The sequence below is a fragment of the Aedes aegypti genome, chromosome 1, assembly GCF_002204515.2.
Source record: "Aedes aegypti strain LVP_AGWG chromosome 1, AaegL5.0 Primary Assembly, whole genome shotgun sequence".
Classification (NCBI taxonomy): Eukaryota; Metazoa; Arthropoda; class Insecta; order Diptera; family Culicidae; genus Aedes; species Aedes aegypti.
The window spans coordinates 210,050,394-210,076,605 of record NC_035107.1 but is presented as its reverse complement, the minus strand read 5'-3'; the positions used below and the strand labels follow the sequence as shown (position 1 = coordinate 210,076,605).

Sequence of the window (26,212 nt, the reverse complement as noted above, 5' to 3'; positions counted from 1 at the left end):
ATATGTTTATGTCTCCAATCACCCAGGTATGAACCAATTCTGCCATTTGATGCTGGAGACAAGGCCTCCCAGATAACCAAAATGTACGTATAACGAAATCACCTGGAGGCGTTATATGTGCAAAATTTCACTTATAAGATGTCGCGAAAAGGCCTTCTACGTACAAAAGTGGAGGCGATGTGCGTGCATATATTATGTGATGAATAAAACATACAATGCGAGTGTATAAATATTCTACCGAATCAACCTGTGATCTTAGGCGACTTAGCTTATGATAACAAATGTTGATTTGACAGCTGCTACGGATTGATGCGACTTACTTTGTACGAGTGTACGAGACGAAACAAAATGTATAAATGAACTCAGAAAAGAAGTGTTTTATGCGAGGAAACTCATCAAACTGACGAGTTTATCTACGGTGTTTTGCGGGTTTGATGTAATTAGTATGAATAAACGAGTTGTAACGTGAACTTTCATGCGATTTCTGGTTGTCTGGGCTGTGAAGAATTCCACGCCATCGGTGATGTTTTAGAAGCTTTCATCACACAGATATTGAACTCGACGTCCGCATGATAAAATTTGAAGGTATGTTTCCAATTCCTCTCTGGTAAGGTGAAAGTAACAGATAAAAATCATATCCAAAGCGAAAAACTGAGTCCAAATAGATTACACAATACAAGTAATGAATAATATTTATGTTTCATTCACATTTTCTACGTAAAAACTACCATAAAATATGATATGACCATTTTCGCATTTTTTATGGGTCATACTGTATTGTCCGCAGCACTTTACGCTCGAAAACACCGAAAGCTTTCCGGTCTGACTCTTTCAACGTCCACGCTTCGTGCCCGTAGAGAGCCACCGGAAGAATCAATGTTTTATACAGGGCGAATTTTGTTTCCGTTTGCAAGCTGCGGGACCTGAGCTGGTTACGTAGTTCGTTAAAGGCCCTATTCGCAGCCGCAACACGTCTTTTCACTTCGCGGGAAACGTCGTTGTCACCAGGCTTGATAATTCTCCTCAACATCATCAGAGTTCGGTGACTTACTCTAGAGCAGCGTGCTGCCTTTGCCTCTTTGCGAGGGAGCGAAAAAATGCTAAGCAGAGAGGCAACGAAAAATGAGCGAGGAAGATGCAGCACAAAAAAAAAACCGAGTAAAATTCCATCAAAAAAGGGTGCTCTCACAACTCCCCGAGGACTGTCTGGTCGGGCGGCAGACTCGAGAGTTCGTTTGAAGTGTGAGTGATGGTGAGCATCGCAACGAGAGAGAAAGAGTGCCTGAAAAAATCCTCGCATTTTTCTGCACTCTCACTCGAATCGCTTGAGGATCTGTGTTGAAAATTTTGAGTTTATTTTTTTCTCCTCAGAAAAACGGCAAAATCGCCTCCTCTTTGCATCGCAGAGGAGTTTCTATCAAGCCTGGTTGTCACCTGAGAGAGACTCGCGAAGAGGAAAAATATCAACGTCATATGCAGCCCAGATTCCCCTCTCACGAAACGTCAAATGCAGCCCACCGTTTTTAAGGCTGAAAAAGTGAAAAGTATTGTGTTCAAAGTAAATTGTTATTGAAAACCTCAGTCAGCGGAGCAGTTTTTTCCAAAGTTGCTGATAAATCTAAGCAGAAGATTAATTATTTCTAATGTCTACTACGTTTGCTGGCATGAAATTTCACTCAAACGGCTATTTATGATTCGATGTGATGCAAACTCAATCATTTTTTGCTGAGAGGTTCATGTGAGGATTTGAACGGCTTGCGCATAATTGGTATAAACACAAAGTGGAATAAGAAAAAACTCAGCAATCACAGAAAAAGAAGACTGTCTTCGCGAGTCTCGTCTCAGGTTGTCACATGTCACAAGTGTTCCAAGGTAAACAAATTCTTCAACAACTTCAAACACATCTCCATCAAACACTACCTCAGCACCTACACCACCATGCCTGACTCTATCTCTACCTGCAACCATCGTCTTGGTAGAATTAATGGTCAGGCCTATCCTTGCTGTCTGCTGAAGGCCTCTTCCACTGACCTGCGATCGATTCCAATTAGGTCTATATCGTCCGCAAAGCCAAGGAGCACGCCAGATCTCCTGATAGCACCCTGGAGTGCAATGTTTAACAGTAAATTCGAAAATGCGTCTCCCTGCTTCAACCCGTCTAACGTCACGAACGAGGTTGACACCTCGTCTGCGATCCGAACACTTAATTTCGAACCATCCAGCGTAGCACGTATCAGCCTAATTAGTTTCGCCGGAAAACCATGTTCAGACATTATCTGCCACATTATCTGTCATTTCTTTTCACTGAGTCGTACGCCGCCTTGAAATCATTAAACAGATGGTGAGTCTGCAAGTTATACTCCCGGAATTTATCTAATATCATTTGCAAGCTAAACATCTGCTCCGTTGTCGAACGGCCCTCACGAAAACCAGCTTGGTATTCGCCGACGAAGAACTCCTCAGTCTATTAAACAGGATGTGCGACAGAATTGTGTACGCCGAATTCAGCAGGGTAATTGGCGCACTCCAGTCTGTGCCATTTCTTGTAGATAGGGCGGATGAGGCTATCCAACCAGCTGGTGGGCAATTCTTCGTCCTCCCATACCTTTAGAAGTACTCGGTGGATCGACTGGTAAAGCTGCTCGCTCCGTGCTTGAGAAGCTCGACCAGGATCTCGTCCTTCCCAGCAGCCTTTCAGTTCTTCAGCTCGCTGATAGCCTTTTTAACCTCTCCTATGGTCGATGGGTCCACAGCTTGATCGTCATCATCTATGTTCATCCTGTTCCTCGCTACATTTCCATTTTCAATGTTCAACAATTGCTGATTCTTCCCCACTGCTCGTCTAGCTGCTGGCGGTACTGTGCATCTACCCCATCAGTCGACAAGCGTATTATATTGAAGCGCACTGTTCTGTTTATTCTGGAACTCGTGACACTGGATAACTGCGCCCGAATTCCAGCTACAACGAGATAATGATCCGAGTCGATATTAGTGCCTCGCAGGGTCCTGACATCTATGATATCTGAGAAATGTCACCCATCAACCAGCACGTGGTCTATTTGGGAGCAGGCATCGCCAGGTGTGTTTGCGGATATTCTTTCATGCGAAGTAGGTACTGCTGATTGCCATCCCTCTAGCAGCAGCGAAGGTTACTAGCCGCAGGCCATTATCATTGGTAACGGAATAGAGGCTTTTCGTTCCAATGACGATCTGCGCATTTGCATTGCCGATGACTATCTTGACATCTTGTTCTGGGCACTCTCCGTAGGCCTTATCCAGGCTCTTATAGATCTCTGAATGAAGTGTTGGCGATGAGGTCCACCGCTCGGAATTCACGTTCTCCGGTTCTCGGCCAGCGTATTTCCTAGATAGCTGCCAAGTTCACGCCGACATTCCGCAGTTCACGAGCCAGGAGCCAAACACACGCGAGTTCATTCAAAGTTCTCACGTTCCAAGATCCAACTTTCCAATCGTTGTTCTCTATTCGTTGCCGGGTCTGTTGCCGTAAAATTAATCCGTTTGCTCCACTTTTGCATTTCATGGTTGGTGAAGAGTCTTCTATAGGCCACCTAACCAGGGTTGCGCTACCTACATCGTGCTAGAGGGGCTGCCTCCTCGGTACTGACACGATACAGCATTGTCCGCTTGTTCTTTACATGATGACCACGGTCATAGCCATCACAACCATCCATCTTTATCAGGGCTTTGGACCTGTAGCTCTGGTTCTCAACAGTTTCAAGTTCTTTCGGACATGCTACTATGGTGAGCCGTCATGCGCTAGCGGTGTTGCATTTGACATATTTGTAGTATAAATAGGGCTTCTCCTATATTTATTATTGACATTTTCTCTTAGTCTGGCAAAAACCGGTGCTTTTAGCCTACTCCCAGGAAACATTTTTAGAATAATTTCAGGAATAATTGGAGAAACACATTTAAGAAATATCTAGATGCATATAAATGAACTCTCAAGAGGAATTCCTGGAGACAAACGAGGAGCTTTCTCTAATTACTTCAATGATAATATTTTTGAGTTTCCTAACAGATTTGATAAAACCTTCGAATAATTTCTGGCAAGATGTTTTCAAAAGGCTGATTGTTTTGTGGACTCCGTAAGTTTTCCAATCTATGATGATGTTATTTTTGTATAAATACGAGCGCTGGAAACAATCTTTGAAGAATTCAAGCAACAGATTGATTTCCGCAATAGGAAAGCAGCATACATGACATCAAACATCATCTTCAATTTAAATGTAAACGTGGTAAAACATGACGAAAACAATTTTTTGACAAATTTAAAATAGGCTGACAAAATTAAATCAAAAAGCTGACAAAATCGGGGGTAGACAAAATCGGGGGCTGACAAAATTGGGTCAGTACTGTAATCTCTAAATAAAGTTTAAAATGTATGAGAAAAACATATTTTATTATGAAATAGTAGTGTTATCCAAAAATGTCCAAAGTAGCCCCTTTTTTATTTAATTTTTTCGCTATTCAAGCATTTTTTTTTCATTTCTTGATGGATTTGCTTCATATTTTATAACAAATGCAATTAAATGCTCGAGCTTGCCCGATCGCAAAAATGGCCTTTCCAAAATATCCCTGTTCCTTGTTTTTTTTTTTTTTTATTTCCCTAAAAAATCAAACATAATTTTATTTTAACCATCAAATTTTCACCAGAACTGCTTTATATCAATAAATGACATAGTCATATGCGATATATGGTATTTTAATTGAAGTTTTACTTGTATTTTGTAAAACTCAAGTATTTCGGTTTTCAGCACATTTAAGAAAACGGCTTTATTTCAAAAATAGTAGGTTTTCTTCACATTACTCCCACCACCCCTTTACTATATAATAATTGATAATCAAAAAAGTTTCTGTCAGAAGTGGGATTCGAACCCACGCCCTCAGAGAGGACCAGAACGCTCTCGGGATTTGAACCCGCCACTTCAAGTTGGCGGGCAAGATTGCTCTTGAGTCTGGCGCCTTAGACCGCTCGGCCATCCTGACATGTTGATGTGCGACGCGATAAATTGCAATCACAATCGATTCAGACTAACTTTTTGCGAAAGAGATAAGAAAACTAGGGTGCAAAGCTACTTGGATACTTCCATGATTCACTTTGGCAAACTGAAACTTTACACTAGAAGCATTTCAATACTATGCATATTGTGGCTAAATATGAGCTCAGTAACTTTCAAAAAACCCCACTGCCGAAGTGAATCAAAAAAACGTATTTGTTTAGTAATAAATTAGGTGGCGCATGGAGACACATCAATGCAGATCAATTTTCTATCGTTTTGAACCAAGAAGGTAATTGATTGAGAAATATCAATCCTATTGGAACGCAAACAGATAATGAGAATGTTCCACTGCATTTATGGCATTTATACTCGGACAGCGTAAATGATGTCATTCAAAGCTACTTACCATCTGTTGCTCGCACAACACTCGTACCGTGATTCGGGGTATAGTTGATCACTCCCTTAGTGTGTATTGTCTGGCAAGAGAACTATGATTTGGTTTCAATTATCAACATTTCTATGATGTCGCATTAATTGTTTTTTTTTTACAAATTTTGTTTGACATGTTATATATTCATATCATGGAAAACAATTTTTTTGGAAATGTTTAATATTGAAGGGGTTTTCTCCAATTTCCAATCGACTGTCGACTGCTTAGGCCATATAAAGACACAATTTAAATAAACTTTTTCATACATTCCATATTAATTTTTTGAAATCAGTTTCAAATTTGTATTGAGGATAAAAAAATAAATTCAAGAGAAAAAATGGTTCTTTTGATGATTAGGTTCTCACTTTTAAAGAAAATTGCCTATCTTCATATTATGTAGTTTATTGTGTAATTCACAAAATTATATTCTAAAACTGACCTATTTATCTACAAGTTGGTTCCGAGTCAATGACCCCAAACATAGTGAGTATATCATATTGCTCTATTTTTGGAAGCCTATCGCAGTAATTGATCAACTTAATAACCCCGGAATCAAAAACTTTACTTTTTGATTTCTAAGATTTTTGTCAAAATTTTACGTTTACATAACTCTATGGATGTTTGTAGAGTTCAGGCTTAAAATTATTTGGATGATAATACATGCAGTTCACAATATTTTCTAGAACATGATCGTTTAAAAGTGATCGACTTCACCCCATTTTACGGTACCTAACAGTCTAATCCAGACAGCAGCTCGCTATCGCACAGAAAACAGAATACGTTCAGCGATGCGACGAAAGCGGGAAAAAAGAACATTACCTACATCGAGGGGTTAATTTCGTTGAGTCAATGCGGTGTCTCATCGTTGCCTGCTGCGGGCTAGGAGGAATATGTGATGTGATTTTTATTAGCGCACGGGAGCTTTCGTAGCCCGGTTAGCTCAGTCGGTAGAGCGTTGGACTTTTAATCCAACGGTCAAGGGTTCAAGTCCCTTATCGGGCGGGAAAATACTTTTTGACAATACATTAATGAACTATAGATATTTACGTGAGGATGTGATCGTTCGTACCCACTATCTGTAGATTCTGAGTCGAGAGAAGGAACTTAGTTGTGTGGTAACCATGGTAACTGTGAAACCACATCAATAGGGTTTAAGGCGAAGTAGGCCGTCATTGACATTTGTACGCGTCGTTGATGATTGTTGCTATAATTCATCTCAAGATTGCAAATCAAAGAAAATCAGTTGGTTTTGCACTGACACAGCTGAAAAAGTATCAGCAGACTTTATTATGTTGACGCGTCAAGTCAATATAAACTATCAAGAATTGCTGCCAAAACGAATGACGGGCTACTTCGCCTTAATACACTAGTTAGTAACACAAGTAGTTACAGTATGGATGGTCCATAAATTGCAAAAGTCATCATATCATGTTTTCTGGTAGTTACATAGAAAATAAAAACGAAACGAAAATGTTATTTACTACAGTGAACTCTCCATAACTCGATATTTAAGAGAGGAGTTATAGAATACAAAATAAGTGCAAATGCGATCCAACCCCATCGAGGTAGCCATGAAAACCAACTTTTTGTATGGTTCTCTAACTCGATATCGAAATACGGAATCGAGTAAGGGAGATTTGACTGTATTTGTATTGTTTTGAAGCATACCTTCAAATTGATGTGATTGTGATTGAGCTTTTAATACGTCAACGATGGGGTGTCTTGCTTCGAACATTCGCCTATGTCAAATGATTGAATGGAGCACTGGAGACTGATTTAGAATAAACTACTCATTCTGGAGAACCTTCATATAAATGTGATAAGCGACTCTGTTTGCTAAAAACCTATAAGTTGGATTGATCCAAGTTGTCTCTAACCAAAAAATGAACTCCTTTTAAAAAAAATCTAATTCGGAAACAAAGACGATATTCTATAGTTTATCTATATAAACCTCTGATATTGGCAGTTTCGAACACTAATGGCATCTTTTTTCGGATACAAACGAGTCACAAACGGCAAATTTAATATTTTCAACCAATTTATTCAGATATTTTCCTCCTTTTCTTATACTTCTAAAAAGTAATTCAATTTGAATTAAACAGAGAAAAAACTTATATACACGCGCACATCATACACCATAAATCATGAATTCTTTCTTCTTCATTCAGTCGCATTCACAAAGAGCAGTTAAATGTTACAATAATGTGTGTGTTTTTCTGTGTGTGTATTAGGGGAGTGTGGTGACCGGTGTCCTTCGTCTCTTTTTTGATTCGCATCACGTGTTTGTTAGTGGAGATTCGCGACAACCCCATGAGGCCCCTACTCGGCATTATTGTTGTTCCTACTACAAATACGGCCATTGCCCGCGGGTACAGTTTTTAAAACGATATTATTCAGACTTATCAAGTTATTCATTATTTGTAGCTGTGAACGGGTGCTGTTCGATTCCCGTCGCTTCCGCTCTCTTCGCTTGCTATAGTGTTTTTAGTTCTATTTGAAATTTCGCACGCAAACATAAACCTAAACCGTTGCTGACTTGTCTTTCGAAGGAAAAAATCCCTGTGACTATTTCAACATAGTCACGCTCTCAACACTGTTGCTATTAGAAAACAACGACAACAAAACCAATGGAAATTATCTTTTCTTGACGAAAGTAGGTTCTTTAGGGATGCGAGAAAAGATCGAATAAATTAAGATGATGACGTCCTAAATGCACATCCTGAGAGAGAGACAGACGGACAAACCCATCCCTTTGGTGAGGGTGGTCTCGCCTGCTTCGCTTACAGCTCATCGTGTCCCTCTTCCTCGACCTCGGCTTCTCCCAAGGTGTTCTCTTCGTCTTCTTCATCATCCAGATCTTCGTCGTCCTTGGCGTCTTCGGCAGCCTTGGCTTCCTCTTCGGCCTTCTTGCGTTCTTCGGCTTCCTGGGCTTCCTTGATCTTCTTCTCGCCTTCCTGGGTTTCCTTGAAGACGGCAGCGGCCTTCTTGGCGGCTTCGACGTCGTTGGTGATCATGAAGTTGTCAAAGATGGTACCAGACTTGACCTGCCACAGGTCCAAACCAACGGCGCAGACCTCCTCACGCAGGTACAGGTCCTTGTCTTCGACATATTCGGGGTTGTCGATTTCTGGGTGAACCCACACTCCCTTGTAGTTGGGGTTGTCGATCTGCTTGGGTTTCCATTCGCCCTTGTACTCTGGGTTGTCGATCATTGGGGGTTCCCATTCGCCGTCCATCTCATCATCCCAATCGTCGGGCTTGGTGGCATCTGGGTCTGGGATGTGTTCTGGTTTGTCCCAGTCCTCTGGCTTGGTGTCATCTGGGTCAGGGATGGTGGCACGGTCATCCCAGTCTTCTGGCTTCTTGGCTTCGGGATCCTTGATCTTCTTGGGTGGCAGGAAGTCCCAGTCTTCCTCCAGGGAGCCGGATTCAACCTTCTCGTTGTCGATCAGCACCTCGTAGGTGTTGTCCGATTTCACCACCAGCGTGTAGAAGTGCGTGTAGACGTCGTCCTTGCAGCGGATGTCCTTGTTGATCAGGTGGTTCTTGCCCTTGTAGCTGAAGATGACGTGCACCTTCTTGGTGCCGGGACCGCAGATGTCCGGGCCGAACATGACCAGGTAGGGCGAGTCACCGTGCAGGTCCTTCTGGTCCACCTTGCAGTCGAACACCTTCAGGTAGCCACCGCCGCAGTCGATGTTCTGCTCGTGCTTGACCGAGAACTGGATGACCAGGGTGTCGTCCTTGTTTGAGAAGGGTGTGAACTTGGCCGACGCGGCGTAGAAGCGGGCATCCTGCGAGGTTTGGAGACCTGTCACGAGGGAAGAGAAAGCGAATTAGTATGTTTTTGGAATGGATTTAGAACTAAGGAAATATCGAGCATTGACAATTGAAGCGCTTTTGGCCGTAGCCGTTCAGCCCTTGAGAGGTATCATTATTTGGAAGGTGGGTTTTAGAATATATGGTCTACTTGGTTACACAGCCTGAATGTAGGCTGACTATTGGGAATTGTCCTTTTTCTGCCGAACATTGTAGATTTCAAGAAGCTACGAAAAGAAACATGCTGTGGCAGACAATGTTTGAACATGTTTTTCCAGCGAAACTAATTAGGCTGATACGTGCAACGCTGGATAGTTCGAAATCACGTGTTCAGATGTAGCAGACAAGTTGGCAGTATGTTGAAGCAAGGAGGTGCACATATGAATTTACTGTCTACATTGGGTGCGATTGAGAGTTAGTCTTGTATTCTTTGGGTGTCAATTAGAGTACTTGTAACTTATACTTCATAGCCCGATATTCCGAATCTCAATATCAGACCATCAATCAAATAACAATCATTTTAAAAGTTGGTTTTCATGGGAATTTTCTGAGGAAATGCTGGGTTCCGGTTTGAATTATCAGATTCCGGTAAAAATACTGCAAATCCTGGAATTAAAAAAAAAGAACTTTGGGATTTCGGTGGGAATTCTTGGAATCCGCTAGTATTTTTTTTTGCGATTTCGATGGGAATTCTGAGTTTTGATGAAAGCTCTACAATTTCAGTGAACTTCATATACTAATGTTATTTTTGCTAATGATTTCAGTGAAAATTCCGGTGATAATTTTGGGTTTATGGTGGGTATTTTTAGATTTAGACGAAAGTGCTGGAGATCCGAAAAGTATTCTGTGATTCTGGAGGTAATATTAGGTTTTCTATAAACATTCTGAGTTCCCAATATCAATTTTGGGATTTTTAAGCGAGTTCTATGATTATTATTTTGATTATATAGAATATTATATTCCTTGGACTGAGATGATTTTTTTTTTTGATACCAGCAGAGATTCTAGGATTTATTGTGGTCGTTCATGGAATCCGAATGTATCTAAATATCCATGAGACAACCGGTATTTCGTTAGTTATTCAAAAATATCACTGTAAATTGTGGTGGGAGTTTTGGTTACATGATGCTTTTTAAGAGCTCGATGAAAAGGCTAGAAATTCTACATTTTGGGATTTTGAGGGAAATGTTCGGACTATGATTACAACCGGAATTTCAGATTTTCGAAATCGAAATCTCAGTATACATAGGTACCTAAATTTAAGAATAATTACAGCAGGGATTCGCTGGTTGGAACACGACTGCCTTCCATCAAGCGAATCCGAACCGCTAGTTGGAACGACTGACAGCTGATGGAAATACTCCAGACTAACGTATCTGGAGAGCAAATCGTCACCAAACGCACATATACATACACATTTGTTCTATATGTGAAGACTTCAATGCGTCAAAATCAGTTTGACATCTTATCTTGACATTCAAGTGCTTTTTAGTCGGAATTTTTTCCAACCACCAAACATCCAACCATCGAGTCATTCCATGTAGCGGACTCCCAACGAGCGAATCCCCACTGTATTATAAAATTAGAATGTCTATCTGAATATGAACCGAATTCCCAAAACTGTAACCACAATCTAAGGATTCTCATCGGAATCTAAGAAATCCTATCGCAAACCTGCAAGTTTCTACCGGAATACCAGGTTTACTTATTGAATTCCATGATTCCTATGAAAATAACAGGTTTCCCTCAGCAACCCAACCATTTCTTCAGACACCAATCGGAATTCTCGCCGAAATCTCACAATACATTCAGCTCTACTATACGGCTCTACTGGGCATATACTGTATCTAAACGAAAACAATTAGTGATATTAGATATTTTCATAATGCTTTTGGATGACCTAAAACTTTTGGTGAATTCAATACCTTACGAAATTCATTTCTACATGTACACTGCTTTTACTACATTTTCGTGAATATTGTTTTCTGTCCAATTTAACTTTATGAGTTTATTGCTATCAGAAAAATATATATTGAGAAGCTTTTGAGTATGCTTGTAGATCTTTATTTCAGGAAGTTTGGATGAATCTAAACAATCTATTTTTAAAACACTTCCTACAACTCATTTCTCTGTACCTCTTGGCAAATGTACAAACTGCATAGGCATCCAAAACATCATTATTTGTGCTCGAAAAATCCTTAAACTATATTCTTGAAAAATCCTTTAACTATATTGCTGTGAAGATCAGGGTAGGTGTTACGTATATTCGAAGATCTTACGATAGAAAAGATGCATGGAAACGTTAAAATCTTTAAAAAAAAAACAGATTTATTTGAGGGAATGCATAAGAGAAGCAGTTTTTATAACACCATGATCTGTGTAGGTCCTACATAAATGAAATCCTCGAAATCAACTTCTTATATTTTTGTCCAAAACTTGCGATTTGTTTTTCTTAAATCGTTTTTATCATACAGTCAACTCTCCCTTACTCGATATTCCATATCTCGATATCGAGTTAGAGAATATTATACTTCTTTGGTGGGTTTTCATGGCTAACTCGGTGGTCCTTTGGAACGCAGTTGCACTAAAAAACTAACTGCAGAGGTACAAGTTCAACCTTCTAATGGTAGTTCATCTAAAATTTTAGCAAATTTGTGGAACAGGATTAGGCATACCAGATGATATCGTTTGGGAGGACATGTCCTCCTTTTTGACCATATGTCCTGTCCTCATTTGGACTGTCCTTTGAATATATCCAAATATCCAATGAATATTTCACAAAATGTACTACACAAATACACAATTATACTGCCCATACTCCCATAACATTCCCAAATTCTATGGGATTTCCTATGTAAATTGGATTGTTATGCGAGTAAGATCAGTATACTAGATACCCATTCCTCATCCTTATTATTTTCGTTAAAATGTCTTTAAGTTTCTGTTTTGAATGAATTTTGGAGATCCAAGAAGTAAGATTTCAGGTTGAAAGCATACTCACAGTTTGTTAACTCTCCGAATTCAAAAGCAAAAAATTTTCAAAATGATTTCAGCTACTAATATATATATTTTTTTTTGCATATTCTGTTTAACATATTTGGGTATTGTTCGAGAGAAGTATTTGAATTACGACTCAATTCGATTACCCTAAACTGTAGCATAGGAAATACTACTTCTTGTAATGTAATATGTAAGTTTGAATGTACTTGCACCCGAGTTCTATAACAAAAAAATAACATTACTTTGAAAGACATTACTTCGGAGTAATGCATTCGATGTTGATTCAGGTTTTAAGAAAAATCAATAGTGCCGACTGCCAGCTAATATGGAAAAGGCTGAAAATTGATCAAACATTTTCCAAAGTCAATTGTAGCAAGGACGTGGTTAGCTTTCGATTTCGGTTAAATTAAATGTCCTCCTCTTTTTTCAAAGCCCAAAACTTAAAATGTCCTCCTTTTAAAAATTTGTATCTGATAAGCCTAAACAGGATGCAATTATTGTGTAATCTGTGTATTAGAGTATGCGTAATTAATCAGTCGTGTTCATTGTACCATTTCAAAAAATAGAACCCTTGATCGTCAAATCTTTTAAGAGAACTGAATTATAGTTAAATCCCTTTAGCTTGACAACTCTTACAATAGTAGCCGTAACTATAACGTGAAGTTAATCGATGTTTTATATTCCACTAAACTATGTTCGTAGTTCGTTGGTTACATTGCTCATTGCATATTTTGTAAAATTTTGAATATAGCTGATGTGATTGATTGTTTAATTATTTCATCGTATGTCATAAAAAAGAAATGATTGAGGTGCGTTTATCAAAAGATATTGTTCGACAATAGAAGATAAACGTTCCTCCATCCATTATTTAAAATTTAATTCTTTTTGAAGAATAATTAACAACAATGAAGTAACACAACACAATGTTAACAATAACTGTGTTAAAAACCATCAGAAGTTTCAAATTCTGTCAAAGATTAACTTGTTTACAAAAAATCCTTGAACAAATATGTTGATACTACTATGGAATTGTTGTGGGGATTAGGGATCCTTTGTATAATGATATAATGATCTAATTTAAAAAATGGCTGTCTCTGTATTTCTAGCCAAAAAAGTTGAAAAAAGTGACTTTTTGACGAATAGAGAAAGGCTTTTGTAGAAATGTCTCAAAATAAGACTTTTTAATGACTTGCTAAAAAAAACTGACCAAGTTATTTAAAAGTGTAGCCCTGGTATTGTTAGCTATCATCCTATGTCAATAGAGTTATCTAACGAAATCAACAAATTCGTCTTTTTATATGCTTGTTTAAAATTCCTAGTTTTTTTTCTGGAATATTTGTGATAATAAATGATGTGTCGTCTAAAATAATGTTGAAATCATTGCCGTAATCTCGTTTCACTTTTTGAAAAATTATCGTAAAATCGAACTCTTAAGCTGATACTGAGAAGTACTGAAACAAACAGTAAAAATTTACTAAAAGTGGTCAATGTTATTTATCTACCTAAAAGATCATAGCACGCTAATGACTTGTAACCATATCGAAACTAAGCACAGTGGAGCTGATCTTTGAATGCAAAAAACAGGCATGCGAGGTGTTGTATCATTTCAAAATGCAAACGACCTCACCATTTTCCAGCAATTTAACAAACAGACGAACGACGATGAGCAGGCCATGCGAATTGCTGATGTGTGACATACTTTTCTGACCTCTTGCAGAACAGTAAAAAAATGATATTGTTTACTCCACGCCATACACGTTTTTGCTTCGATGCCGGTTCCGATTTGTTGGTATAATTATCATTAGTGTAAATCGATTGGACTCGGGCTTCTTGCATGCGGTGCGCTGCACTTCCATATTAACCCAACACATGTCGAATCATTTGAACTTTCTAGAGTCTGTATGGGCAAAAGCATAGACCAACAGAAGAACACCCATACCGAGGCGCGTTTGATAGGGGGCAGCAAACCGGCTCGCTTACTACGATTGAGACGCGGGACTTGCGCCTCTACGCTACAGACACGTCATGCGTTCGTTCGAATCGAAGTAAGCTCTCCTGATGGTTGGTGGTGAAAGGGAGTGGTTCCTGCCGCTGCCTACTGTGATGGCGAAACACATCGGAGTGTGTGGATTATTTGCCTTAGCTTATGAATGTGATAGTGTTGGAAACACTTCTGGGCTGGTGGTTTTGCCAAGTTGGCGACTGAACAATTTATTTTGATTCCACTCTCGAGAGGGGAGAAAGAATAGTATGTTGCCGAGGAAAACTATGTTCTACGTGGCGGTTCTGAAGATGAGACGGGCTGTAAGTCCACTTTTTTCATTAAGAAAAGCCGGGACGTGAAAAATGTGAGATCACCAACACACACAAACACCTGCGCCACTACGATACTGTTCGTGGAGGTGATCTATCTGATAGGGGCGCGAGGAGATAGACGATTGCAAATTGCGACGAGTCATAATTAATCGGGGGAATATACCGGTTTCTTATTATGCAATTTCTGGTTCAAGATCTCAGCAGGCCACGTTGACCGCTTTCGGAGAAATGTTTGCGCCTTCAGAAGAGGGAAGTGCGCTGCCTGTTAGTTGACCTAGAAACACCAGCACTCAATTAGCACCGTTGTCCACACAGAGTGACACGTAGGTGCCAATCAAGCGATCACATCCTCCGCCAAAGCACCGTTAGGTCAGTGGCATGCATCACATTTGCTCGAAATTTCTTTCGATAACTAATATTTAATAGTTCATTCACCTTTGTCGTTTTCTTCGTCATTAAAGAACTTTCCGGCAGTTCGGACGAATTTTCCATACTCTACTCCTTTGTGTTCACTCTGAACCCAGTTCTTTTCCCACGAATCTGAAAATAGATTGATGCACAAAAACGGAAATTTATTAATCACTCTCGTCTCGCTTTTATGACTTCTAAACAGCTTCGTTCATCAAAGTAGCCAGGAAAATGCTAACTTTAGACGAACAAGCGACCAATTGGGCGGACTTATTCTAGGCAGGCGTTGCTTACCATCCTTGAAGGTTTCTTCGAAGTAGACTTCGGCCGCTACCAGGGCAACCACCGATAGGACGGCCAACACTTTGCCGAACGTATGCATCCTTAGGGTTTGCTAAGGGACACTCGCACTCAAGTTACACTATTTTAGTCACAATTTTTCTTCTCTGGTCTAGACCCCAAACCCCACCGAGAGGACTAGAAGCACTTGTACGAACGTCGTACCGTTTGTGTCCGTTCCGGTTGAACTTCCAACTACTAATGATTGGGTCTGGTCCGGTGCGGCCGCTTGATTATGTATGCCGGCGACGGCCAGGCCTGCGCTTCACGGTTTCGAACTTGGGTGGAAATCTCCTTGTTGATGGTGCTGCCACCGGTGGTGCATACGGGAGCTAGGTGGTCCGCAGCGAGAAACGACTCTTGTTTTGGATGGGCGTCTCGCTCGTTGCCAGGGGTGACACGGGCGAACGAAAGTGACGAAAGATGGCCAACGTAGCGCTGTTCTTAAAATTGTAGGGTCGGTGGCGTGTCTTCTGGCTGGGAGTTCGATTTTGGGCATATTGATTTATGAGAGCTGAATTTTGTTAAGTTTTCATTGACTGATGGTTGAAAGGTTCAAATTTTACTATTAGCAATAACAATGCCAAGATTTCATTCTATGCGGCTATGCACAGACCAATGTAACTGAAGATTCCATACAAAATCGAAATAGTGCATAGCCCTATCCGTAATGTAACGCAAAGCTTGAATGAAAAAGTGGTGCTTTTCTATTTAGTATGGTGATTAGTGCATCCCAGTCCAAGTTACTGGTAATAATTTTGGAAGAAAAATCACCACAATCATTTTACTGATGAGATTTTGGCGATTTGCAAAACTATCGTAACCTAACCTCACATTTGATCGATCACCAATTGCGCTGTTGTTTTACTTAGTAAATTAAAATAGTCACAAACTTTTTTATGCAATTTTTGCAAAAGAGAAAAATACTACAGATTTCTTGGACGATTTTAGCTGAAAATAATAAAAAAAAAACAAGATCATGACAAATAGTTACTTTATTATTGATCAAATTTCTACAGTTCATTTCAGATCTTATCAATTAAGGTTATAGCTTATCTATCCGGTGTCTTAAAATCATCGCATGAAGTTGGAATACTCCAGCACAGCTCCTTTAGTTGTCTAAAGTTAAGTGACAACAATCTACCTATACGAATTCAATTTGCGTCAATAATGCTTGACATTATTTTTGTAATAGCCCCTCGAATAGAATCCTATCTTCGATTTGCAATAATTTACGCTTTGCAATTTGGAAAACTTCTGCGCGACCAAGTCCTATATGTGGCACCAATACCCTATCTGCCAAATGGAGTGCTGCGATTGGTCCGCGTCGCACCAATCAGCAGGCGACGTGTTCGTGACGATGTTCGAACCCGTGCCAACGTGGGGTGGCGTCCCGGTCGCCTAGAAGAACGTTGGCATTTTTTTTTTCGCCTCTCATTTTTCCAATTCGAGTCCACCAAGGACGGTGAAATGCATCGATTCGAAGATATGGAAAGATATGCGATTCGTTTCTGTGGGTAGAGATTTTTCTTGTTGGAATACAAGCGACGCGATGGCGTCGTCGCGACGCGTCGGCGTAATTGTCGTTAGATGTCTGAGATAGTGCTTTAGTGAGATCTTGTTGATCAACCTGATGTAGCATATCTTGAATGGATTAGTAGAAGCGTCGTTAACATGATAGATTTCTACTGTGCGTTGCACAATGAATTCTCGCAAGAACGATTTTGAAAACCTCCTAAATACTTGTAGGTTGTTGTTGTTACTTCATATCTTTTTGTTGTCTTCTGTGCGATTTTTGTGATTATCTAAGGAATGATCGTGATCAATACGATTTCAAATAAATACATATACAAGATTTATTTTAGATCGTCGGCGCAAGAATTTTTCGCGCCACGCATAATACCTACTTATATTATTTTATTTCACTCATATGTTAGTTGAAATGGTTCGTATTCCTTTTAGAACTTTTGATGACTAAATGTTATACTATCTAAAATTATATATCTCATAAACTATAATTTTGAATCATAACTGTGAACAGTTATTTGAATGACATCCATTCAACAGTTAGCTAGAAAATTATCTAGAAAACTGCGTTTCACTGTTTGTCCTTCGAAAAACAAAAGCCCCTTCTATTTTGTCTATTAAAGGTGTGCACCGGTCGTCGTGATCTACCTGTTGCAGTCGTGCCTGACTGAATGCCATTATCACGACGACGGGTACAGGTACCTGTATATTTGCACAGTTTGCGATAAACATATGCCTTTTGTTTGTTTACCTATGTAACGGGGTTAGTAGCTTAAATTAATACGCACATAAACGGCATGGCATGCTGCGCTTGCGCTAAGACTTCTTGGTGGTTGGACACGAATCTTGGTGGTTGACGATCTTTCCAACTGTGTTTAAATGTTTCATTTTTTTACAAAGTGATAACCGCCTACTGCGTTATCGCACGCGGATGAAAAATGTTTCCCATATTCTGGGGCGCCCCGTGAATAGTGATATTTTTGTTCGTTGTCTCTGAACGAATGTTTTAAACGAGGGAAGAGGGATTCAAAATGCACTCATGGCGCCCAAAAGATGAAATTAGTCGTAGAATCATATTAACCCATTAACGCCCTGAATTATTTCACATTCATGATGAACACCTAATATTTCCTTTTCTTTCAATTCCAAGAATCACAGGATCCATACTGAAATCCCAAGATCCGTATGACTTGTCTGTCCGGTACTGGATCCTAACACAAAAAAAAAATTATCGTATCATTACTAGATTGACTAGATGGAGCATGTGGTAGAATTGCTATCATCATTCATAAGCGTATAAAACATCAACTTTTTCGTCATTTGAAACCAAAGTTTTTAAAACTTTGGGTGTTTCTGTTGAAGCACAGCATGCATGCACATCATGATAAATATATTTTTATAGCAACCTGTTCGCCCTTTCAATGCACTGGGCAGCAGGTTAATTTGCTTCAAACTGACTTGCGGAAATGGACTCACAATAAATCAAAAATGGTTGCATAACATCCCTCATGGAATAATTCGCAAATCAATTCCAACGGCAGAATTTTATTTGATAAGTGTTCTTCAGGATATTTCTCAATTTGATACCCTGATAGTCTTACTTCTTTTTCCTCTTCTGGAAACCCTTCTACGATTGATTCGATTGACCTTTGTAGCCAACTGGTTACTCACACCGATTTTGATTCTGATCATGTCCCTGTTACATTTCAAATAATCCATGAAGCTATTCTCAATCCTCAATCAGGTCCACATTCAATAAAGCGATATTCAAAAGGAAAAGGTAATAGATGAATCTTTTTCAGTGGTAGTAAAAACAAAATCCTGAAGCAAAGAAAGCACAATGGAAGATGAACTAAACACAAAAAGTTATGTATTCATATTACGCTAGATTTCTAATCACTACTTTTTCCTAATTGCAAGTAATTTACGTTTTTCATTATTTCCCATACGTTTTGACAGTTCACCGACTATCATTCTTCCATGCGCTTGTGTTTGAAATTTGAGAAATTTGAGAATCCAGCGTAGCGCGATCAGTGAAAGGAATACACACATCAGTGTCGTCGCTAGGCGACCAGCACAGATAAACCACAGACAAACAGATGTAACACTCTAATTATTTTCATAGTACAGCAGAATAGCGCCCAAGTCTAATACTTGGTAGTTGGCCGACGGGCTACTCGTGGCGCTCGCATAGTTTTTGTTTGAGTTTGACGTATGCTCACTACCGCCACCTAGTTCGCGGTTGGCCAAATGAAGTATTTTTAGCATTGGGCGTAAATGTTTAATTCCAAGTTTGAGCTGATGTTCTTCAAGGCAGTATTTTGGGAACAAACTAAAAATACTAATTTTTGACACTTTCTGAAGAAATCTCGAAATAATGTTCTAGTTTTTCTACTACAGACCTGAGAAATGGATAGGTTTAGCTTGTTTACCTAAAACCTATTAGAAAGGGAGTTCTTTCGAATCAATACGGAAACAACCATTTCGGCCTTTTGTTCTTTTTCTTATATCGGGTTTGTTGTAACTTAGATTACTAAGTTTCACTTCATTTCACTACTGTTCAATGTCGAAGGATATTTGCTGCTGCTTTTTATTAAAATGTTTATTATATATTAGTTGTTCGCTGCTTGGGACGCGTTTTTTTCTTCTTGCTTTGCTTCTGTTACAACATGTAGTGTTATAGTAAAAAGAGCTATCTCTTGTTTTGAATTTCACACACCGAACAAATACATATGTGTACCCTACTTGTTATACCATTATTTGGTTTTGTTTTTTTTTTCGTTCTGTTACATTGAAACTTTGTTAAGTGCTGAATGTTTTTCTCTTGTGTTATAATTTGTTTAAGTTTGTTATGTATGTGTATTGTATGCTTTTTTGCATTGTATTTCTTCTATTTCCACTTTTTTTTTGTGGTTAGTTGTGTATTTTTGTGTTCATTTTTGTTAAAGATAAGTTTTTTTTTGTATTTTGCGTTAAATATAGTTAGTACGAGATTCGTACTCTGAACTTACGGTGGCTTAATTTAAAGTACCATTTAGATTTTGGATTTTTCAAATGGAATTGATCATAATTAAAGGTAGAGAAAGGTTGACAATTAGTTTATGAGTCGGATTCGTCATCGTTCTCCTCGTTATCTTCGCTATCGTTTTCATCTTCGTCATCTTCATCTTCTTCCTCGTCATCATCGTCCTCTTCCTCGCTGGATTCGGGCTTCTTCTTGCCCCTGCCGCGACCTTTTTTGGCTTCCGGTTTTTTACCCTTGGCGGGCTTTTTGGCGGCAGCTTTCGGTCTGCCACGGCCGCGTTTGGGCGAAGGCTCCTCGTCGGACACTACTGCCTTGTCCTTGTCCTTCTCCTTCTCGTCGGCCTTATCCTTCGGAGAGGCAGCGCGGGCTCGTTTCTTCGGAGCGACGCTGTTCTGCTGAGAGGGCGGGGTTGAGGGTGAAGGAAAATCCAAAACGAAAAAGCGAAAGTTCATTACTATCGGAAAAAGCTTTTTACACGCGCCAGAGCCAAAGCGGATATACCTTTTCAGGATTCGGAGGGCGGCCTCGACCCTTTTTCGGTTCAACGACCTCCGTGTCCGACATCTTGGAGCGGGTACTTTTAATGCGCTGAAATTCCCGAAAGAAAATATTTAAAACTTATTGATTATCTAATATTTTCCCTCGCTCGGAAAAAGCAGCATCACTTTTCTTCGTTTTCTTATTTTCGCACATGAAAAGCGCAGGGACGCCATTAGACTCTCATCTCGTTTCACCCACGCCGAAAGGGGAGTTTGAATTTTTGCAAAGAAGGATTTCCACCACAAAAGCACATAATTTTAAGTATTCTTCAATTATCTATTAATCAACTAACCATCTCAACTATTTTCCACAATTTTTCAAACACATCTAACTGCTATTTCCAGCGAAAAATTCACCTTTCTTCCGGAAGATGTACCTACCTTGTCGTCTAGCTGGCAAGCGCCGAAAAAGTTCTCAACTAGGGAGAAACAATATTCTTACACGCCTCCTTGCTCGCGCTGCTCCACGATGGACCTTTTCAAACATTCTCAACAGTAGTAGTATTTGGCAGCCTATTTAATACAACAATAATAAAGTTAAAAATGCTCCTTAGAAAATCAAAAACTGTTTCATAAAATTTAATAATAGCTTTATTTTTAAAATTCCTGTTAGGGGAAGGGGTGGTAAAATGAACACCTTAAGGATATCGTCTTGTTTCTGATAGAAAAACGAGGAATTTGTAAAGTTCGATCGCAAAACATCATAAATTGGGATGTTATCCATAGCAGCGACATGAATTCAGACTTAAATAGTTTAATTTTCACATATTTTTATGGCTAGCAAAAAACGATGCAAATGTTCATTTTACCTGCACTATGTGGGTAAAATAAACAGCTGTTGGTGGTAAAATAAACACCATGCAAAAAACGTAAACAAAACAAATATTTTTGAAAATTTTCATTGCGTTCCCGAAAATACATCCGATTGTAACCCATTCGAAAAAATATCCAAAGGTCTTAGATTTGACATGATATCATAAAGATATTCACCTCACTGAAAAACCTCAAGACCTCCGGGCTAAAAGTTACGTCAGTTTCAATTTTCAATTGTTGTTTTCTAAAATCTTAGTTTTCGTTGATATTTTCACTTCAATTGACCTCCGTATCAACCCGAACTATTCGACTTATGCTCTGAATCGTCCGTGCGTGATAACAATTCATTTAAATTTGTTTTTTGCTCGGTAAAAGGCACGGTGTTCATTTTACCGCCCCTGTTCATTTTACCACCACTTCCCCTATACTAGGAAGATCTTCGTGTGAATTCCTAATCGATTTCATCAATAATCTTGGAAGGATTCTTCCTTCGGAATAGCTTAAAGTGACCAGACGTCCCGCTTTTCGCGGGACAGTCCCGCATTTCGATCATTTGTCCCGCGCTGAAAAGTGTCCCGCGAAATGTCCCGCATTGCATTCCAATCATTAAAAAGTGCCGAAATTCAAATGCAGTTACTATTATTGCCTCAATTGCTTACCCAGCATGTATCACATATTTTTGTTTATTTTACATATCTCGTATAACTTATGATCTCGCCCTAAAAACCATTGACCATGTGTGTAGCTCGTTGTTTCTGAGAATTTGAATGGAGTTACGAGTTATTTAACAATGCTATAGTGAAGTAAGGATCATTATCTACCTGCTAATGATGCTTATTCATTCATTACCAATGGCTTTTAGGGCGTTATCCCAGATCATGCGAGGTAATATCTAATATTATAGCAACAGAAAGTCATCCTACATTTAGCATTAGATATTGTAAAAATACCCAGTGGTCATATCCTTTAATTCAAACTGTACTGAAACAGTTAAACTAAATGTTTTGTTAAACTTTCGATAGGTTATGAATTTCTGATATAGTCGACATTCCACATCTCGTTATCGAAGGGACCATCGAGTTAGAGAAAGATCGAGACATCACTTTTGAATTACTTATTTTCGGGTTTGTCTTTTACGACATATTTTCCACAGTAGACTAGTGATATGAGCAAGAATTGGGTCCTAAAATGTTCAATGAAATATTGTTTTTATTTAATAACACGAAATAGCATGTTACTGCAACTATTTTAGCCATTTTTCCCGCTCAAATAACGGATACATCATATTAAAACTTTAATTTAAAAATTGGGTCCATAAATGAACCTTGACACTTTTGATCATTTTTGACGTTCGCTTAATCGACAAAAACACCACAGGGCTTTTAGTTTTAACACTGGGGTTGTTCTTATCTGACATTTCGGAAGGGACACGGAAAGCAAAATATACCCAAAATTTGAGTTTAAGCCAAGGAGTGTGACAAAATAAAAAAAAATGTTTTTTGGACTTAAACAAAAGAAAATCATTAAAAAATTGAGTAAACATGTGTTTTTGGCCTAAACTTAAGCGATTGGCATTAAAATTGGGACAGGCCAATTGCTGATATTTCAAAATATGAAATTTTGTCCCGCTTCGGAGCAAAATACATCTGGTCACTTTAGAATAGCTGATGATACGAAATTCGCGGACGGTTTCTGATGAGAAACCTGGAAATATCATGTTGCGCATCTTGAAATAATCTAAGATCTAAGCAATGTTCCTGATAAGAATCTTAAAAAGTTTGCAAAGAATCGTGGAAAAATTTATTGTAAATACCTACTGAAAGTACACTGATGAAAATCCAGGAAGAATTCTGATAAACATCCAAAAAGATTTTTGATAATAATCCAGGAAGGATTCTTATCAGAACACTGAAAAGATGTGGATTCAAATACAGAAGGATTATGTTGTGAATATCTATCCTGGAAAGATACTGAAAAAAATTAGAAAGGTTTTAATGAGAATCATGAAAAGATTCATTTGAGAATCACGTAGAGATTCTGATAGAAATGCTGGAACAATTCTGATGAGCCTGGAAAAATTGTGATGAGAATAGAACATGGTTACAACATATTAAAGTTTAGAGATTCTGATACAAGGTTCCAAACGAATGATGGAAAATTTTTATTTTATTTATTATCTTTATTTAAGAGATTTTCAGCCCTAGGCTGGTTCATCTCAAATGATGAATAATAATTACTTTAAACCTGTATGGAAATGTAAGAAGGGTTCAATCTCACTATCGGAGGATTAAGTCAGGTTTTTCTTAATCACAGTTCGACAAAAAAAGTCGATCTGAATGCACAGAGACCGAACACCCCGGGCTTGACAGTATAAAAATAAATAAAAATAATGGCGTTTTCAGAATTTTCGTGTCTGCCCCAGGTCATTTTTAAAATATACTTGAACATTTTGCATTTTTACCCTTCTTACAACCATAAGAAGGGTATAAAGATCGCTTGAAAAACCGACTTTTGATCCGAGGCCCGGAGGGCCAAGTCTCATATACCAATCGATAGAGCTCGACGAACTGAGCACATGTCCGTGTGTGTGTATGTGTGTGTGTGTTACAAAAAATGTCACTCAATTATCTCAGCCGTTTGTCAACCGATTTAAACACTTTTAGCTCTAAAAGAAAGCTACAACATTCCCATAGAACGCTATTGAATTTCATTGCGATCGGACATTTCGTTACAGAGTTATGATTCAAACAGTATCGTGAAGTACTAGAAAAAGCATATTCTAATATTTTCAACTGTCTGCATTTTGATCGATATCTCAGTCATTTTTGAAGATTCTATCTATCTGAGATTTGGAAAATTTAGCCTACAAAAATTGCGTTCCAGCGATGCCAAAGACAAAAAAAATTCTATTTATGGATAGATTTGAAGAAATTTCAGAGATGCGTTGGATTTATACCTCCAGAACGTCCGAAAAATTCGAGTTTTTCTTGGTGTTAGAAAAACACCCTTTTTATAGATTGAATTAATAAATGAGTTGAAAAACATTCTGGATTTTCATATATTTTTCAGGGTTTTTGATTGGATAAAGAAAAGCGTTAGAAACGTCAAGCATTTATTACTAACAATTTCTGAAAATTATTCTAGTAATTTTAAAAATAGCAGATAAATCACAATTCACGGGGTGAGACCTTTCAAAAACGAACAATTGCGAACAGAATCATTGCAGTTCACCAAAATATGACATATTCGAGTAAAAATAAATGCGTTTGCTTGGAAAACATTGCATTTGGTTCAGTTTTGGAGAACTTCGCCCCCAACTACGTCACAAGTCGCCTATGAATACATTACATTTGTTAAGTTTAAACTGGACCAAACTTTTACCGACTAAATCAGTAGCCTGTAAAGTACGCAAGATATTTTAAAAATCGATGTTATAATTTACAGCCCAGGTTACGGATATTTAAAAAAATATTTTTAAATGTACATAATAGTTATTGTATTATGATTCTTTAGATATGCGAGTCGAATACATTTTTTGTCCTTATTAAAATACTTGAATCACATATCAGGGGGGCGATTCCAGATTAATATTGCCCTCAAGGGGGCGAAAGTTGAAAAAGTTTGGGAAGCACTGATCTACTGTAATGTATTTCTTTATGATTAGCAATCGGATGTGGACGGGCTAGAATCTGCGTCTTATCGGGCTAGCCTTTCAACAGGTTATGGGCCCAGGAACGCTTGGAGGACGCTGAGGCGACTTCAATAAGGGGCCACGACGAAGCACTTGCACGATGAGACAGGACCTGGACGAAGAGGCAGAATATCGGTGAGGATGGAGAGCCTGGACGGGAGGTGGCTTGGACAAGGTGCCCAAGAGTTGGAAGCCAAGATGCTGAGAACGAGGTTGAAGGTGCGGATGTTGGCTGATCGGAGAGGACGAGCTCGGAAATGCTGGAGGAACTCTAAAGTCAGGACGAGCTTGGAGGACGGCGCGGTTGACCAAGAGGACGATGGTGCAGCTGGCCAGGAGAAGCTCGACTAGGAGGAGTTCGGTGCCTAGTTACAACAGGTAGCAGCTCGGTGCCAGGAGGAGCTTAGAGGACAAGAGAGCTCGGTTGGCAGATGTGCTGTTTGAAGGTTGTGTGATGAGGAGGAGTGTTGGAGAGCAGGTACATCACACACCCTGTAGCGGAGGTGTCTGGAGGTAAACATATTGTAAGATAGAGGTAAGAGAAGGAAAATTGTAATACATACCCAGGCAGTGAATAAAAGAGAGGTGCTGACGTGGTAGCAATATCACGCAGAAGAATTTCTTTATGTTGAGATTACTATCTTGATAATTACTTTTACTTACGCACAGTTAGTTGTTTCGAATTAAAATTAACTTACGCCAACACTACATTAACGTCAAATCAAATACACACACTTCATTGATTCAGCTATCCACTTGTACCTATATCAATTATAACTTAGATAATTACCACTATCCGAAAACATTCACATCCCTAGACTTCAAGTCATGCTCACAAATATACTTACTTTTAACTTGTGAGGATTAGTGTAATTGATAAGATGACCACCTCTCACTCAGGGGACCACGTATCAAGTTTGCCGACGCACACTTTATTTTGATTGTTGTAATGTTTTTTTTTGATCGATAAAGCAGAACAAAATTCTGAGTAAACATTGCAAAATATTATAAACTCAATTAAATTTACTTTGAGTCAACTAAATTATAGTTGAATTTTGACGTTTGACGTATGTAAATTCAATAAAAAATATAGTTGTTAACAACTATACGGTATAGTTGTTTTTAACAATATACTGTCTAATCAACTATATTTATAGTTATCTCTAGATTAACCTTAGAATATAGTTACTCTGACCGGAAAAATGGTTACGAACACTATATTTTGTTCTCCGTGATCAGTCAGTAACCTGCGGTGTGCAGCAGAAACCCTGTTTAGTAGTC

The 26,212-nt window shown here is 38.8% G+C and overlaps 2 protein-coding genes, 1 long non-coding RNA gene and 2 other non-coding genes across 8 annotated transcripts; 2 read left to right on the top strand and 3 right to left on the bottom strand.

Moving 5' to 3' along the window:
* Nucleotides 1-4,878: 4,878 nt before the first annotated feature.
* On the bottom strand, nt 4,879-5,010 carry Trnal-caa. Its single transcript has 2 exons — nt 4,973-5,010; nt 4,879-4,923 (listed from the first exon to the last, which is right to left on the bottom strand). It is a non-coding gene; the product is annotated as a tRNA-Leu (tRNA).
* A 1,373-nt stretch (nt 5,011-6,383) lies between these two features.
* On the top strand, nt 6,384-6,456 carry Trnak-uuu. Its single transcript has one exon. It is a non-coding gene; the product is annotated as a tRNA-Lys (tRNA).
* A 1,018-nt stretch (nt 6,457-7,474) lies between these two features.
* Nucleotides 7,475-15,572, bottom strand: LOC5567839 (calreticulin). The gene is made up of 3 exons (XM_001657698.2): nt 15,292-15,572; nt 15,025-15,129; nt 7,475-9,265 (listed from the first exon to the last, which is right to left on the bottom strand). Exons 1-3 carry the CDS (start codon nt 15,377-15,379, stop codon nt 8,235-8,237), a joined length of 1,224 nt encoding a protein of 407 aa, XP_001657748.2. The 5' UTR covers nt 15,380-15,572; the 3' UTR covers nt 7,475-8,234.
* On the top strand, nt 9,272-14,179 carry LOC110681515. Its single transcript, XR_002503230.1, has 2 exons — nt 9,272-11,574; nt 11,657-14,179. It is a non-coding gene; the product is annotated as an uncharacterized LOC110681515 (long non-coding RNA).
* Nucleotides 15,573-19,345: 3,773 nt separating the features above from the next.
* Nucleotides 19,346-20,957, bottom strand: LOC110681514 (nucleolin-like). Of its 4 annotated transcripts, none has more exons than XM_021857446.1 (3): nt 20,809-20,957; nt 20,390-20,476; nt 19,346-20,280 (listed from the first exon to the last, which is right to left on the bottom strand). In XM_021857446.1, the coding sequence occupies exons 2-3, from the start codon at nt 20,450-20,452 to the stop codon at nt 19,963-19,965; spliced, it is 381 nt and encodes a 126-aa protein (XP_021713138.1). In that variant the 5' UTR covers nt 20,453-20,476; nt 20,809-20,957; the 3' UTR covers nt 19,346-19,962. The 4 variants fall into 4 exon arrangements, with proteins under 4 accessions (XP_021713138.1, XP_021713137.1, XP_021713135.1 ...); XM_021857445.1 differs by having other exon boundaries at nt 19,346-20,283; nt 20,809-20,935; XM_021857443.1 differs by having other exon boundaries at nt 19,346-20,283; nt 20,721-20,820.
* Between the last annotated feature and the right edge of the window lie 5,255 nt (nt 20,958-26,212).